The sequence below is a fragment of the Schistocerca nitens genome, chromosome 10 (genome assembly GCF_023898315.1).
Source record: "Schistocerca nitens isolate TAMUIC-IGC-003100 chromosome 10, iqSchNite1.1, whole genome shotgun sequence".
Taxonomy (NCBI): Eukaryota; Metazoa; Arthropoda; class Insecta; order Orthoptera; family Acrididae; genus Schistocerca; species Schistocerca nitens.
The window spans coordinates 31768729-31785143 of record NC_064623.1 but is presented as its reverse complement, the minus strand read 5'-3'; the positions used below and the strand labels follow the sequence as shown (position 1 = coordinate 31785143).

The 16415-nt window shown below is 40.4% G+C and overlaps 1 protein-coding gene across 4 annotated transcripts in view; it reads left to right on the top strand.

The window, feature by feature from the left end:
• The window catches only part of LOC126210577 (zinc finger matrin-type protein CG9776-like), a 268553-nt gene that overhangs the window by 187282 nt on the left and 64856 nt on the right, over nt 1-16415 (top strand). For all 4 annotated transcript variants that reach the window (XM_049939841.1, XM_049939842.1, XM_049939843.1 and 1 more), the window contains one exon: nt 14870-15168. In XM_049939841.1, coding sequence (XP_049795798.1) covers nt 14870-15168 — 299 coding nt within the window. The remainder of the gene's footprint in view (nt 1-14869; nt 15169-16415) is intronic.

Below are 16415 nucleotides of genomic sequence, written 5' to 3'. Positions count from 1 at the left end.
GTAGGAACTATTGACTCAATTTCATGCATCATAATTGTTGTTTATGAAAGCCTGCAGCTGCCATTCATTACTTAAATAATGAAATACTGCTCTAGTTACGTATTTTTTCATGCTTAACATGACACGTTTCCAGAATTTTTTTCTCGTTGTTAAGTGCAAATATGTACATAAGAATTTTTTGTGGTATTTGAATGTGTGTTATTGTGCATCCCTTGCACTGCAGTTATCTTTTTGAGGTTATCAGGTACTGTGCCTCCTCAGCTATGTGTAAAACCACACACACACACACACACACACACACACACACACACACACAAACTATCACTCACATTGTTCTGTTTTTGTAACAACACAAAAAATACATATGTAAATACTGCACTTGACAATGAGAATAAATCCTTGAAAAACGTTTTGCTCAGTATGGAAAAAATACGTAACTGGAGCTGTGTTTAAACTAAGAACATTTGAGCAACACAACGTGAATGACTGTGTCAACTAGCGCTACAAGTGGCCAAACACCAAAATATGCAAAACGTGGTTTGCAGAAGGTACCACAATGATCACAACAATCACGAAACTGCATTTGCGCAGTAGAGACAGTTTGTGATTGGTCATGATATCTTCATTAAAACAAACCTTGTAACTCCCATCAGCCACCATGCCAAGTAGAGCTTGGCAGCGGTGGGAGATACGGCATTCCAATTTTTACACTTTTACCGGTTCAAATCCGCTGAGTAGACCATTCTTGTATCAAGAAACTTAACCATGTAATATTTGTAAACACTGTTGGATGGCCAGTGTCAGTTTTTCTCCATGAACGTTTTTTTGTAATGCTTAAATTTCAGGAAAAATAAAAATATGTTGATGCAAAATCAGGCGCAGATTAACATTGTGAATGTAGGAAATTTGACGGGAACAATAAAAAATGTAGTAAACAGTGGGAAAACAATAATTCCAGGAAGGTAAAAGTGAGGTTATACTGTAATTACATAAAAATCCAGGCTCTAAAGTCTGATAAAAATTAGTTGATAGTTGACACTTTACTCGCTGTAGCTGGTTCTCTCCAGTCAGAGCACTCAACATCATGCCCAAATTGTTTGCCATTGCCAAACTAACACAACAATTACTTCACTTCCATTTCCTTATTTTTTGTTATTGTTTTCTTTTTCTTAAAAAAAAAAAATCCCGAGTTCTCTGTCTGGTCCTTTTATTTCATCTCTCTCTCTCTCTCTCTCTCTCTCTCTCTCTCTCTCTCTCTCTAACCAAACATTACTAGATTCTCAAACAATAGAGAATTCTGGATGGAGTAATTACATTATTATGAAAAGGATAGATTGCTAGTGGAGATGCTGAGTCACAGATAGGAACAACAAAAATACTGTAAAATAAGCGATATTTTCACCAAAAAACACCTCCTTCCAAATTGTCAACACACACACACACACTCACACTCACTCACTCACACACGACCACTGTCGTGGTGTCCCCAGCCAGAGGCAGTGTGTGTGTGTGTGTGTGTGTGTGTGTGTGTGTGTGTGTGTGTGTGTGTGTGTGTGTGTGTGTGTGTGTGTTTGCGGGTTACATTTGCATTATTATGTGGGTGGGTGTTGTCTGATTCAGAAAGAAGACCTTTCTGACCAAACGCTTGCTTGTTTCACAGTGGTTTTGTAGTCACTGTGTGTGTCTCAGCATCCCCAATACTATATTCTTCCACATAAGCCGGGCTTCAGTGTCGTCTATACAGTTGTTATAATCACAGAGATCAGCTTATATTAGATAATCTTCGCATGACTCTGTGTTAAGCCAAATTTTTGATTGCTGTCTATTAATCGTTCCAACTGGAAGACCAAAGCGTAGTGATAGTGTATAAACTTGCTGTGTACGAGGTCGAATGTTCTGTATAAAGTTGCTGTGTACGAGGTCGAATGTTCTAATCTCATCAAATTCAGTGGAATTATTTTATTTTTCTAAATCTAATCAAACCAACTCTGATTATTGTTTTTTATTCAGTTAATTTTTTAATGTATTTTTTTCCACTTCTGATACTTTGCCACATCATTTTTCAACATTTTTTTTAAAAAAAAGGTTTTGTGGCCTATGATCTGCAACCAAGTGCCAGTCAGGACTGCTATGTTCATCGGTTGGTAACACAGCATGTCATGTAGTCAGTGTGAGGATAATTTCGGATAACTAATTCCAACGAGAAATTACAGTTTGCTTTTACCACTAAAACTGAAATTTGCTATGTAAGATGGCAGTGAAAACAAACCTATTATGAAATTTTTCTGTTTTGAATTCGCTTGCGAGGTCAGCTTTAAACACCAAGAATAATGTGATCTTGATTTTAGTTCTGCCCCAGATTGTTGACATCTGTTTTCTCAGATACATTCCACTTCACAATGTCATGGTTAGCTCAAGACATGAGATTAAATTCAGGGCTACAAAACAAATTGTCTGTCACAGTTCACTTATTGATTACTTAAAATCAGCATCTCCAATTTCCATCGTACCTCGCAGCGGCAACTTCCGACATTGCTCTGCATTACACATTAACAGCATATGTAAAGTGACCTGCCATGTTTGAGTGTTCCCTATAACTGAACAATAGCCGGCAGTGGATGTGGCAACACTGTAGCGACAAGTGACAGACTTAAACTATCAAGTAATTTTAATTGGGCTATAGTAATATTGTACATGTTATATGTAGGTAGGAAGTTTTGGGTATGTGCTAGCAGACTAAAATATAGGATGTTTACACCAGCTTTCTACACTATCAATATTGTTGCCCACATTCTGTTCAACAGTACAGCTTCCCTTCTTAGAACATAGTGGAATTTATAGTATTTCTTGCAATTTGTGTAAAAGATAATATGGAGGAGGAGGAGGATATTAGTGTTTAACGTCCCGTCGACAACGAGGTCATTAGAGACGGAGCGTAAGCTCGGGTGAGGGAAGGATGAGGAAGGAAATCGGCCGTGCCCTTTCAAAGGAACCATCCCGGCATTTGCCTGAAGCGATTTAGGGAAATCACGGAAAACCTAAATCAGGATGGCCGGAGACGGGATTGAACCGTCGTCCTCCCGAATGCGAGTCCAGTGTGCTAACCACTGCGCCACCTCGCTCGGTCAAAAGATAATATGTAGGTCAATCAGGCAGAGCTGTAACTAGTAGACTGACTGAACATGAAAGCAGTTGGAGACTAAAAAAGAAAGATTCCACCTTTTTGAGCATGCTCTGAATGAATACCATTTGTATGATGTCAATTTGATGTTCTCCATAAATCAAATAAAGACAGAAAACTAACATTGCTGGAAATTCTGATTATCGGTAAACAGCATCTACATCTGCATACATACTCCCCAATCCACCATACGATGCGTGGCAGAGGGTACCTCGTACCACAACTAGCATCTTCTCTCCCTGTTCCACTCCCAAACAGAACGAGGGAAAAATGACTTCCTATATGCCTCTGTACGAGCCCTAATCTCTCTCATCTTATCTTTGTGGTCTTTCCTCTGAATTGCTTCTATGTCCTCCCTCAATCCGACCTGATAGGGATCCTAAATGCTCAAGCAGTACTCAAGAATAGGTCGTATTAGTGTTTTATAAGCGGTCTCCTTTACAGGTGAACAACATCTTCCCAAAATTCTACCAATGAACTGAAGACGGCTATCCGCCTTCCCCGCAACTGCCATTACATGCTTGTCCCACTTCATATCTCTCTGCAATGTTACACACAAGTATTTAATCGACGTGACTGTGTCAAGCGCTACACTACTAATGGAGTATTCAAACATTACAGGTTTCTTTTTCCTATTCATTTGCATTAATTTACATTTATCTATATTTAGAGTTAGCTGCCATTCTTTACACCAATCACAAATCCTGTCCAAGTCATCTTGTATCCTCCTACAGTCACTCAACGACGACACCTTCCCGTATACCACGGCATCATCAGCAAACAGCCGCACATTGCTATCCACCCTATCCAAAAGATCATTTATTTAGATAGAAAACAACAGCAGACCTACCACACTTCCCTGGGGCACCTCTGATGAACACTCACCATCGAGGACAACGTACTGGGTTCTATTACTTAAGAAGTCTTCAAGCCACTCACATACTTGGGAACCAATCCCATATGCTCGTACCTTAGTTAGTAGTCTGCAGTGGGGCACAGAGTCAAACGCTTACCGGAAGTCAAGGAATATGGCATCCCTCTGATACCCTTCATCCATGGTTCGCAAGATATCATGTGGCAAAAGGGCAAGTTGAGTTTCGCAGGAGCGATGCTTTCTAAAGCTGTGCTGATGCATGGACAGCAACTTCTCTGTCTCAAGGAAATTCATTATATTCGAACTGAGAATATGTTTGAGAATCCTGCAACAAACAGATGTTAAGGATATTGGTCTGTAATTTTGAGGATCCATCCTTCTGCCCTTCTTATACACAGGCGTCACCTGCGCTTTTTTTCCCAGTTGCTCGGGGCTTTACGTTTGGCAAGAGATTCGCGATAAATGCAAGCTAAGTAAGGAGCCAATGCAGTAGAGTACTCTCTGTAAAACCGAATTGGAATCCCATCAGGACCTGGCGATTTGTTTATTTTCAACCCATTCAGCTGCTTCACAACCCCAGGGATGGTTCAAATGGCTCTGAGCACTATGGGACTCAACTGCTGAGGTCATTAGTCCCCTAGAGCTTAGAACTAGTTAAACCTAACTAACCTAAGGACATCACAAACATCCATGCCCGAGGCAGGATTCGAACCTGCGACCGTAGCGGTCTTGCGGTTCCAGACTGCAACGCCTTTAACCGCACGGCCACTTCGGCCGGCTCCCAGGGATGTCTATCACTATGTCCTCCATATGGGAAAAATCTGTACGAGACTCAAACGGCGGTATGTTTGTACGATCCTCCTGCGTGAAAGATTTCTCAAATCTTTAAAATTTCACCTTTCGTTTTGCTGTCTTCCATTGCCAGGCCAGACTGATCAGTGAGTGACTGGACGGAAGCCTTCGACCCGCTTACCGATTTTACATAAGACCAGAATTTCCTTGGGTTTTCATCAAGATCTTTTGCTAAGGTATGACGGTGGTAGTGGTTGAATGCTTCGTGCATCGCTCTTTTTACAGCAGCACGAATCTCTACTACCTTTTGCCTGTCATCATTCTCCCAATCTTTCTCGTACCACGAGTGCAACTGCCTTTGCTTCCTGAGCATTCTCCGAATTGCGCTGTTAAACCACAGTGGGTCTTTTCTGTCCGTAACCCACTTTTTCGGCACATACTTGTCCAATGCGTGATTTACAATGTGTCTAAAATTTGCCCATAATTCTTCCACGTCCATCGTACCAAAAGTAAATGAAGTCAATTCATTTAATAAGTGGGATGCTAACAACTGCTTATCTGCTCTTTCTAGTAAGAATACTCTCCTAGCCTTCTTGACTGACTTTTTAACTTTCGTAGCCATAGTCGTAATGACAACATCATGATCACTAATCCCTCTCTCAACACTGACACCGTCGATGAGGTCTGGTCTGTTCGTGGCTACCAGTTCTAAAATATTTCCATAACCCGTTGGCTGTCGATGTAGCTGCTCAAGACAGTTTTCGGATAATGTGTTCAAAAGTAATTCACACGACGGCTTGTCTGTACCACCTGTAATGAATCCATAGACATCCCAGTCTATACTAGGTAGGTTGAAGTCACCTCTGACTAATATAGCATGATCCGGGTACTTCTGCGATACAGAATGTAGACTCCCTTTGAATGATTCTAGAACTGTCACGGTGGAACCTGGTGGCCGGTAATAACACCCCACAGTTAACTTTATTTCCCCTAGCCCTGTTAAACGTGTCCAGATAACTTCACAATCACACACTACTTCGATCTCAGTAGACACAATATTTTTGTCAACTGCAATGAAGACACCACCTCCTATGGTGTCTAATCTGTCTTTCCAATACACATTCCAACCCTCACTAAATATTTCAGAAGTTCCTATCTCAGGGTTCAGTCACGTCTCAGTCCTGAGAATAATTTGTGCGCCACACGCTTCCTGAAAGGCAGTAAATTCAATAACTTTATTCCGAACACTCTGAAAATATACTGCTAATATCTTGATAGCTGAAGTGTCTTTACACTGAGCGCGTCCTGATTTCCCTGCCTGCATGTCGACTGGTGAGTGTTCATCAGGACACCTCACACTACTGCCTAGCCTAAAAAAACCCCATGTGCACGCCACAAGCAGCTTATAATACTGACTAGATTGTTGATAGTCAAATACAGTTTCATTATCTTTCATGCTAAAGTTGTAGCCATCAGCTTACATTGGTCACACAACAATATGGCATACTTGTTGTAAATTGTGTAACTGCTTTACATTCTTGACATTGCGTTGTCTCCTTCCTTCCCTCTGCGCACCCCCCCCCCCCCACCCCCACCCCCCCGCCACCACCACCACCAAAAAAAACCGACCCTCTCCCCCCCCCCCCCCTTTTCCTGTTAATCGCATACAGAAACCACTGTGTTTTTGTCCATTTACCATAGTAACATATGCCAACACTCACTTGGTGTTCTGTTGTGACCTTTATATTCATAGATTTTTAATTTTCCTACCGTGTAATGTAAGATTTATTTATTCATACCTTCCTTTTATATATTTCAATATGCTTTTGACAGTTTCTTGATGTGGGTATAGTCGAGCGATTTTAACCAATAACTGTATGAGTGTGTGTACTTGTAAAAAGATCTCAGCTACATCAGATTTTTATGAAAAATGAAACATCAGAATTAAGACAGTCAGTGGCTCATTTACATGAAACACGGATTCATGTGCATCGTGTTGTGACTATTTTATTTATTTACTTATCGTATGGTATACATCGAGAGCTTTTGAATCACCAGAATAGCTATAAATGTACAAAGATTACTGAACTACTACATATCAGCACTTCAGCACAGCTGTCATTATTTTATCACACCACTTGAGGCTGTCAGCAAATCTTCGAAAGGTCCTGTGAAGCACATGTGGAACATGTTAATACCACATGACCATCTGTCTGTCATTCAGCATCACTTCATCTACATGGATACTCCGCAAATCGCACTTAAGTGTCTGGCACAGGATTCATCAAGCTACCTTCACAATAATTCTCTATTATTCCAATCACGAACAGCGCGCTGAAAACATGAACATCTGTATTTTTCCATGCAAGCTCTGATTTGTCAACAAAATATTTTTGCACTCAGAGGAGAAAGTTGGTGATTGAAATTTCGTGATAGTATTCTGCCACAATGAAAAACGCCATTGTGTTAATTATGTCCACCCTAAATCGTGTATCATGTCAGTGACACTCTTTCCTCTATTTCACAATAATACAAAATGTGCTGCTCTTCTTTGAACTTTCTCAATGTACTCCCTTCATCCTATCTGATAGGGATCCCAGACCGTGCAGCAGTACTCCAATAGAGGACGGACAAATGTAGTGTAGGCAGTCTCCTTAGTAGGTCTGATGCGTTTTCTAAGGGTTCTTTGGTTTGCCTTTCCCACAACATTTTCTGTGTGTTCTTTCCAATTTAAGTTGTTTGTAATTTTAATTTCTAGGTATTTAGTTGAATCTACAACCTTTAGATTTGACAGGTTTATTGTGTAACTGAAGTTTAATGGATTCCTTTTAGCACTCGTGTGGAAGATCTCACACTTTTCCTTATTTAGGTTCAGTTGCCAATTGCCAATTTTTGCACCAATTGGTTTGCAGTCACAGTCAAAAGATGATGATGATGATGACGATCATGACAATGAAGAGTGTGGCTGCATGTCTTCCATTGCTGCCTCACAGGCAATTCATAGTGGTCCAAATTGCTTGAGGCTGGTCAAATCCTGGGGCTTCTCTGGTTGCACAGCAGTCTCGGGCATTGTAGAAAACAATTTTGTTGCAAACATTGTTTCCAGTCTTCGGTGGCATTGAATTCATTTTCAGTAAGAATCCTGTCTGTGTTAAGAGTGGGATCTCTCGGTCTCAGTCTGTTTTGCTCCACAGCTAAGACATCACTTCAACATTGGAAGGTCGGGATTATCAGTAATCTTCTGCTATCCACATAGTATTGCACTCTTCCATCTGACATCGAGTGGTGGAACGGGACTCGAGTTAGGTAACCAGTATATGGGAGTAGATTGTATGGACCCACTGACAGTGTGTGTGGATTTATTAATTTGTGCATCTGTCTTTGTGATTTGTTGTTGTTGTGGTCTTCAGTCCTGAGACTGGTTTGATGCACCTCTCCATGCTATTCTATCCTGTGCAAGCTTCTTCATCTCCCAGTACATACTGCAGCCTACATCCTTCTGAATCTGCTTAGTGTATTCATCTCTTGGTCTCCCTCTACGATTTTTACCCTCCACGCTGCCCTCCAGTACCAAGTTGGTGATCCCTTGATGCCTCAGAATATGTCCTACCAACAGATTCCTTCTTCTAGTCAAGTTGTGCCACAAACTTCTCTTCTCCACAATCCTATTCAATACCTCCTCATTAGTTACGTGATCTACCCACCTTATCTTCAGCATTCTTCTGTAGCACCACATTTCGAAAGCTTCTATTCTCTTCTTGTCTAAACTAGTTATCGTCCATGTTTCACTTCCATACATGGCTACACTCCATACAAATACTTTCAGAAACGACTTCCTGACACTTAAATCTATACTCGATGTTAACAAATTTCTCTTCTTCAGAAACGATTTCCTTGCCATTGCGTCTACATTTTATATCCTCTCTACTTCGACCATCATCAGTTATTTTACTCCCTAAATAGCAAAACTCCTTTACTACTTTAAGTGTCTCATTTCCTAATCTAATTCCCTCAGCATCACCCGATTTAATTTGACTACATTCCATTATTCTCGTTTTGCTTTTGTTGATGTTCATCTTATATCCTCCTTTCAAGACACTGTCCATTCCGTTCAACTGCTCTTCCAAGTCCTTTGCTGTCTCTGACAGAATTACAATGTCGTCGGCGAACCTCAAAGTTTTTACTTCTTCTCCATGAATTTTAATACCTATTCCGAATTTTTCTTTTGTTTCCTTTACTGCTTGCTCAATATACAGATTGAATAACATCGGGGAGAGGCTACAACCCTGTCTCACTCCTTTCCCAACCACTGCTTCCCTTTCATGCCCCTCGACTCTTATAACTGCCATCTGGTGTCTGTACAGATTGTAAATAGCCTTTCGCTCCCTGTATTTTACCCCTGCCACCTTCAGAATTGGAAAGAGAGTATTCCAATTAACATTGTCAAAAGCTTTCTGTAAGTCTACAAATGCTAGAAACGTAGGTTTGCCTTTTCTTAATCTTTCTTCTAAGATAAGTCGTAAGGTTAGTATTGCCTCACGTGTTCCAACATTTCTACGGAATCCAAACTGATCTTCCCCGAGGTCTGCTTCTACCAGTTTTTCCATTCGTCTGTAAAGAATTCGCGTTAGTATTTTGCAGCTGTGACTTATTAAACTGGTAGTTCGGTAATTTTCACATCTGTCAACACCTGCTTTCTTTGGTATTGGAATTATTATATTCTTCTTGAAGTCTGTGGGTATTTTGCCTGTCTCATACATCTTGCTCACCAGATGGTAGAGTTTTGTCAGGACTGGCTCTCCCAAGGCCATCAGTAGTTCTAATGGAATGTTGTCTACTCCCGGGGCCTTGTTTCGACTCAGGTCTTTCAGTGCTCTGTCAAACTCTTCACGCAGTATCTTATCTCCCTTTTCGTCTTCATCTACATCCTCTTCCATTTCCATAATATTGTCCTCAAGAACATCGCCCCTGTATAGACCCTCTATATACTCCTTCCACCTTTCTGCTTTCCCTTCTTTGCTTAGAACTGGGTTGCCATCTGAGCTCTTGATATTCATACAAGTGGTTCTCTTCTCTCCAAAGGTCTCTTCAATTTTCCTGTAGGCAGTATCTATCTTACCCCTACTGAGACAGGCCTCTACATCCTTACATTTGTCCTCTAGCCATCCCTGCTTAGCCATTTTGCACTTCCGGTCAATTCATTTTTGAGACGTTTTTATTCCTTTTAGCCTGCTTCATTTACTGCATTTTTACCGTATTTACTCGAATCTAAGCTGCACTTGAATCTAAGCCGCACCTGAAAAATGAGACTCGAAATCAAGGAAAAAAAAATTTTCCCGAATCTAAGCTGCACCTGAAAAAGTTTTAGGCCACACCTCCAGATTGAAACACAGTTGGTCTATTGTAATATGAGACACAATTTAGGTAGAATAAATGACGATACAGCTACAGTAGTTTGGTTCGGGTCGTAAGCTTAGCAGCTAAGCTTTACAAGGTAGCCATTGCTATGCGTCAGGCGTGCTTGGTCTGGTTTGAATCGGTTGCTTATTTTTCTTTGATCTGATAAGTGCCGTTCTCTTTGTTATAGGTGTTTACGTCACTCTAGGCTGAAAATGCATTATTGTACTGTGTCATGCATTGTTTGCCGCATTCTGATAAGTGTTTACGACCTGTCGCCGCTCACGGCATGGCTTGCTTATGTGCGCGCTACCGCCGCTTACAATAAAATAAAAAGAGAGGAATTGTCTCATTAGTGAAACAATGACAAGAGACTGCTATTTGTTGTTACTTACACTGCTGCTTTCTTTGATAATGATCAACAAGAACCAAATGATAGACTGCATATGATAGATGTTCTGAACGAGAGTTTAGCTAAAAATTTTCTCCGATTGAAAATCTTTGCAGACGCCTCTTTTGTACATTACATTCTGCATGGAAATTAGAGTCATCTTAGATTTAAAAATGTAGTCAATTGCCGTGCTTCATTTCTGATTGTATCACTATTAGGCATAAGAATAATACGAATATAAACATGACATGATTGTATATTCTTCCGCATTTGCTGCTGTCTCACACTAGTTTCTTAGGTTATTACGCAGACAGGATTTAAGTGAGATAGCAGCAAACACGAAAGAATACATGGCAAAATGTTTGTATTCGTTTTATTCTTACGTTGAAGAGAATGCTGCATGTGATTCGCAATTCATAAAAGATCCTATTAGCAACCATCTCTTCTCACAGGTAGGAAAAAATTCAGAACGTAGAGTTGGCCATATTGACAAACATCCCAAATAGTCATGCCAGTCGGATTTTCGTAGTACATTGAAATGCTGCTACATTCGAAGATGAACAACACGGAATTTGTATTTACTTCGTTGGATAATGTATGAAACTGCAGTGGTCGAAACTCGGGGCGGAGAAAAAAGCTCGTCTTACACCTTTTTTTTAATTTATTCACTGACGCAGAGGTTTTGGCGCCAGTATTTATCTTTGTGCTTGCAAAGCATGCCTGTGTAGTGCTACATATATTCGACGGCAGAAGTTAGTTGTGGCGGCACCTACCAACATTTTTCAGAACTTACACTTACTTTGCACTCAATTCTAAGCCACAGGCGGTTTTTTGGATTACAAAAACCGGAAAAAAAGTGCGGCTTAGATTCGAGTAAATACGGTATATTTTCTACTTTCATCAATTAAATTCAATATTTCTTCTGTTACCCAAGGATTTCTATTAGCCCTCGCCTTTTTACCTACTTGATCGTCTGCTGCCTTCACTACTTCATCCCTCAGAGCTACCCATTCTTCTTCTACTGTATTTCTTTCCCCCATTCCTGTCAATTGTTCCCTTATGCTCTCACTGAAACTCTCTACAACCTCTGGTTCTTTCAGTTTATCCAGGTCCCATCTCCTTAAATTCCCACCTTTTTGCAGTTTCTTCAATCTGCAGTTCATAACCAATAGATTGTGGTCAGAATCCACATCTGCCCCTGGAAATGTCTTACAATTTAAAACCTGGTTCCTAAATCTCTGTCTTACCATTATATAATCTATCTGATACCTTTTAGTATCTCCGGGATTCTTCCAGGTATACAACCTTCTTTTATGATTCTTGAACAAAGTGTTAGCTATGATTAAGTTATGCTCTGTGCAAAATTCTACAAGGCGGCTTCCTCTTTCATTTCTTCCCCCCAATCCATATTCACCTACTATGTTTCCTTCTCTCCCTTGTCCTACTGACGAATTCCAGTCACCCATGACTATTAAATTTTCGTCTCCCTTCACTACCTGAATAATTTCTTTTATCTCGTCATACATTTCATCAATTTCTTCATCATCTGCAGAGCTAGTTGGCATATAACCTTGTACTACTGTAGTAGACATGGGCTTTGTGTCTATCTTGGCCACAATAATGCGTTCACTATGCTGTTTGTAGTAGCTAACCCACACTCCTATTTTTTTATTCATTACTAAACCTACTCCTGCATTACCCCTATTTGATTTTGTATTTATAACCCTGTAATCACCTGACCAAAAGTCTTGTTCCACCTGCCACCGAACTTCACTAATTCCCACTATATCTAACTTTAACCTATCCATTTCCCTTTTTGAATTTTCTAGTCTACCTGCCCGATTAAGGGATCTGACATTCCACGCTCCGATCCGTAGAACGACAGTTTCTTTCTCCTGATAACGTACCCTCAAACCAGACAGATGCACAGTACTATGTTGTCGAGTATACCAATGTAATTGCCAATATTCTCAATGTCTGCTGGTGATCCCCAACTGTTGGCACAGAGCTTATAAAGGATATTTTTTCTGATTTTCAGCTTAGCAGATTTTCGCATCAAGTGCTCCTTAGTGTCCTGTCTAAAGTGATCCCAAGATATTTTGTGTTGACGTTATGACAAAGTGTGTCTCCCTCAAAATGGACGTCAGGAGCTAATCTGTACCGTGAATAAACGCTGGAAAAGTGACAGTGTGTTAGAAGTATTGCTGTATGATAGTGCCAGTTAATGTGTCATTGTAGTGAATACAGAAATGGATTTGAGTTTTGTTTTATTTTCACCTCTCTTCTATGTCTGTAACAGCAGATCCTCAAACTGTCATACAGAAATGACCGAAAATATTTGAAAAGTACATAGGGAGAAGGAAAGTTGAAATTTTGGTAGTAATTAAGAAGTAACAACTATTTCCTGTTTATTCCATTCATTTAATTTTACAAGAAAGTTGTTGCCCTATGTACTGCTGCTTTACACTCTAGACATAAATCTTATAGAGCTGGCCAAGGATTTTGCCAATAATAAGGTACTTAGTTGTGTAAAGTTAACCATCATGCTCTGGAAGATGTAGAAAGTTGCAGTAGAAATGCGCCATTTACAACAAGGAAACACAGTGCACACACAAGCGTCTGACAATAGTGAAACATGTCAAAGACTTTTAGGATGAAGACTATGCAATTCTTCATAGCAACAAACTGCATCTGATGACCATGACATCACAACTGTTCACATCAGGTCCGTTTGAAGAATTGCTAGTGGGTTCATGCACTTGCGTTGTTGAGTCGCATATGAGCAGTACCTTCTACTACTTCTGGCTACTTGAAGTGCGTCTGTTAGGAGTGTTAGCTGTAACAGCAGTACCAACAAGCAGACAGATACTATCCCGGAAAAATTTTTCTGGCACACCCAAGCTGCCAGATTCGCACCTGCGCAGAGCAGTCTGAGTTGTTGTGGGGAGGGAGAATAGTCTCCACTTTTAGTGATTTTGCTCTTTACTCTTTATTTACAGCTCTCTTGCTAAATGAAAACAAAATGGAATTCTATGACCGGAAGCTATCAAGTGAATTAAAATAATTCACACAACTACAGAAGGCTGAAATACGTTTCCAGAATGAGATTTTCACTCTGCAACGTAGTGTGCGCTGATATGAAACTTCGTGGCAGGTTCAAAGTGTGTGCAGGACTGAGACTCAAACTCGAGGCCTTTGCCTTTCGCGGCCAAGTCCTCTACTGACTGAGCTATGTGAGCGTGACTCTCAATCTGTCCTCGCAGCATTACTTCCATCAGTGCCCCATCTCCTACCTTCCAAACTTCACTGTAGTTCTCCTGTGCAACTCGCAGAACTAGCACTTCTGGAAGAAAAGATTCCACACCAGAGATCTTCTGTAAAGTGTGGAAAATAAGAGAAGTACTGGCTGAATTATAGCTGTGAGGGTGGGTTGTGAGTCGTGCTTAGGTAGCCCATTTGTTAGAGCACTTGCATGCGAAAGGAAAAGATCCTGAATTTGAGACTCGGCCAGGCCTATAGTTTTAATCTTCTAGGAAGTTTCAGACTAAATGTTACTTGCTCACCCGTTGTTAATATTTCATTACCGATAACATTTGATGTTAGTTGTATTTGGTTTTGTGATGATGGCACTAGTTGTTTACAGTGTGTGTTATTTTTTGCATACAACATCTTTGTCTCCTAGTTGTAGCCCCTTATCTTTTCCTATTTGTGTATTCACACTTCTTAACAGTGATGTTGCTATTGGCTGACTACATCATGTGCCCTATGCTCTGAAGATCTGCTGTCATCAGCTGGCGAGATCACGTGACATCAGCTATGACTGGCTTACAAGAGCATCACATTGCAATTTCACTAACGTGCTGTGATTGGTAGACTCGAATATATACTCTCATTATACGAAAATAGGTACTGTAGATGTTGCTGCACCTCGAAGCTCGTTCCAAAACAAGCGTGTGTTGTTGTTGTTGTTTTTTTTTGGGGGGGGGGGGAGGGGGGGGGCTATTGATGTGAATAATTTGGGAGTGGAGAGGGTGGGGGAGCAGGGCAGTGTAGTGTGGTGCTCTAAAGTTTTAGAAAAGGATATTACACAGACTGGTTGTGTAGTGTAATGGCTGGGGTACAGTCCTCAAGTGCTAATCTTTATCAAAATGACTTTTAGCACCAATTCCAGTGTGTGTCAACAACCTGTGCCAATAACTCGACTGGGTTCTGCCCGCGTATCTGTCTGTTGCAGGAATGGAATAGCGTGAAAGACACTGCAGTGAGTGAAGGCGACAAGCAGCTGCTGAGCCACCTGAAGGAGCGCATCAAGCAGCGTCAGGAGGAAGAGGACAAGATGGTCGCCAGTGCGGCCGCTGCTGCCGCCGCTGCTATTGCAGCAGCTGTGAACGCTGAAAAGGTGAAGGAGAAGGAGGAGAGGGAACAACGTGAGAAGGAGAAGGAGAGAGGCAGAGAGAGGGAAAAGGACAAAATCAGAGAACGTGAAAAAGAAAGAGAAGTTGCAAGCCGGAGGGAGGAACGTGGTCGTAATGTGTAAGTTACTAGAGTTTTTCTCAAATGAAGTGTCGAGAATTTTCTCGTATGCAGATAGTCATAAAAGTTTTTATTATTGGCAAAAAAAAATTAAGCTCTAGTCATGTAACCTCATGACTCTTTTAGTCTGTCTTTGTATAATCACCCGTTAAAGGTGGCATGTTATTTCCTGGGATGGATGACTTCGTGGAGAACTTGGCTGTAGAATATTGATCACAGTGTGACATACTTCTGTAAACTATTTTATGTTCAGACAATCCAGAAGCAGCTAATTTACTGACAGATTTGTACTCTATTTTATGTGACAGGAAAATGAATGTGGTACAACTTTTATGGTTGTGTGACATGTCCGACTTGCTCACTTAATTTTAGGACAAGTTTTTAATGTGTTATCGAGACAGCTGCCTCACCCATGTTTTTGTAAGTGCTCAGCCAGTCACATTTCCCAGTGTAGTTACTTTAGTTTTCCTCTTTTAACTATCATTTTCAGAACATTTATTAATGGAATTTTCCATCAGTCCTTGGCAGAACATGATGATGATATGTTTAATAATAATAATAATAATAATAATAATAATATGACATTTTCCTTTATATTATTATTTTACAGTATCTTAACCGTTTAAGTGTCACTGGGGAATACATATATCACTAGTCATATTGCTATTTATTGTTTTATTTACTAGTGGCAATCCATGTTAATGGTATTCATTTGTTCAGAATAGTTTTTCTGAAAAGTATCATTTTATGTTTCTAAATTGGTAGGATTGAGATATCAGCAAACAAGGGAGTAATGCATACCTGCCAACTCTGCTGATTTAGGCCGGAGAATCCAAGTGTTCCGCTATTCACCTGTCTCCTGATCGTTCCATTATTTTTCACAATTCTTTATTGATTATCATCAAATCTGAGAACTTGTTTTGAAAACCCGCCACTTCAGGTTCTTTGTTTGATAGTCGGAACTCCTTCACTCATTAGTTGTTTTTACTGTCCTACACTGATTAGTTGTTTTTACTGTCCTTCACTCATTAGTTGTTTTTACTCAGTATGAATATTCAAGTTTATTGAAATCAGAAAGTCCATGCGATCTGTGTCTCAGTTTTTATTTTTCCTCTTTCCAGCGCATTTTGTAGAATGTATGCTCATATTGCACAGTATGGTGCTCTGTTTTGACTTTGTGTGTGTGTGTGTGTGTGTGTGTGTGTGTGTGTGTGTGTGTGTGTGTGTGTGTGTGTGTGTTGTCATTG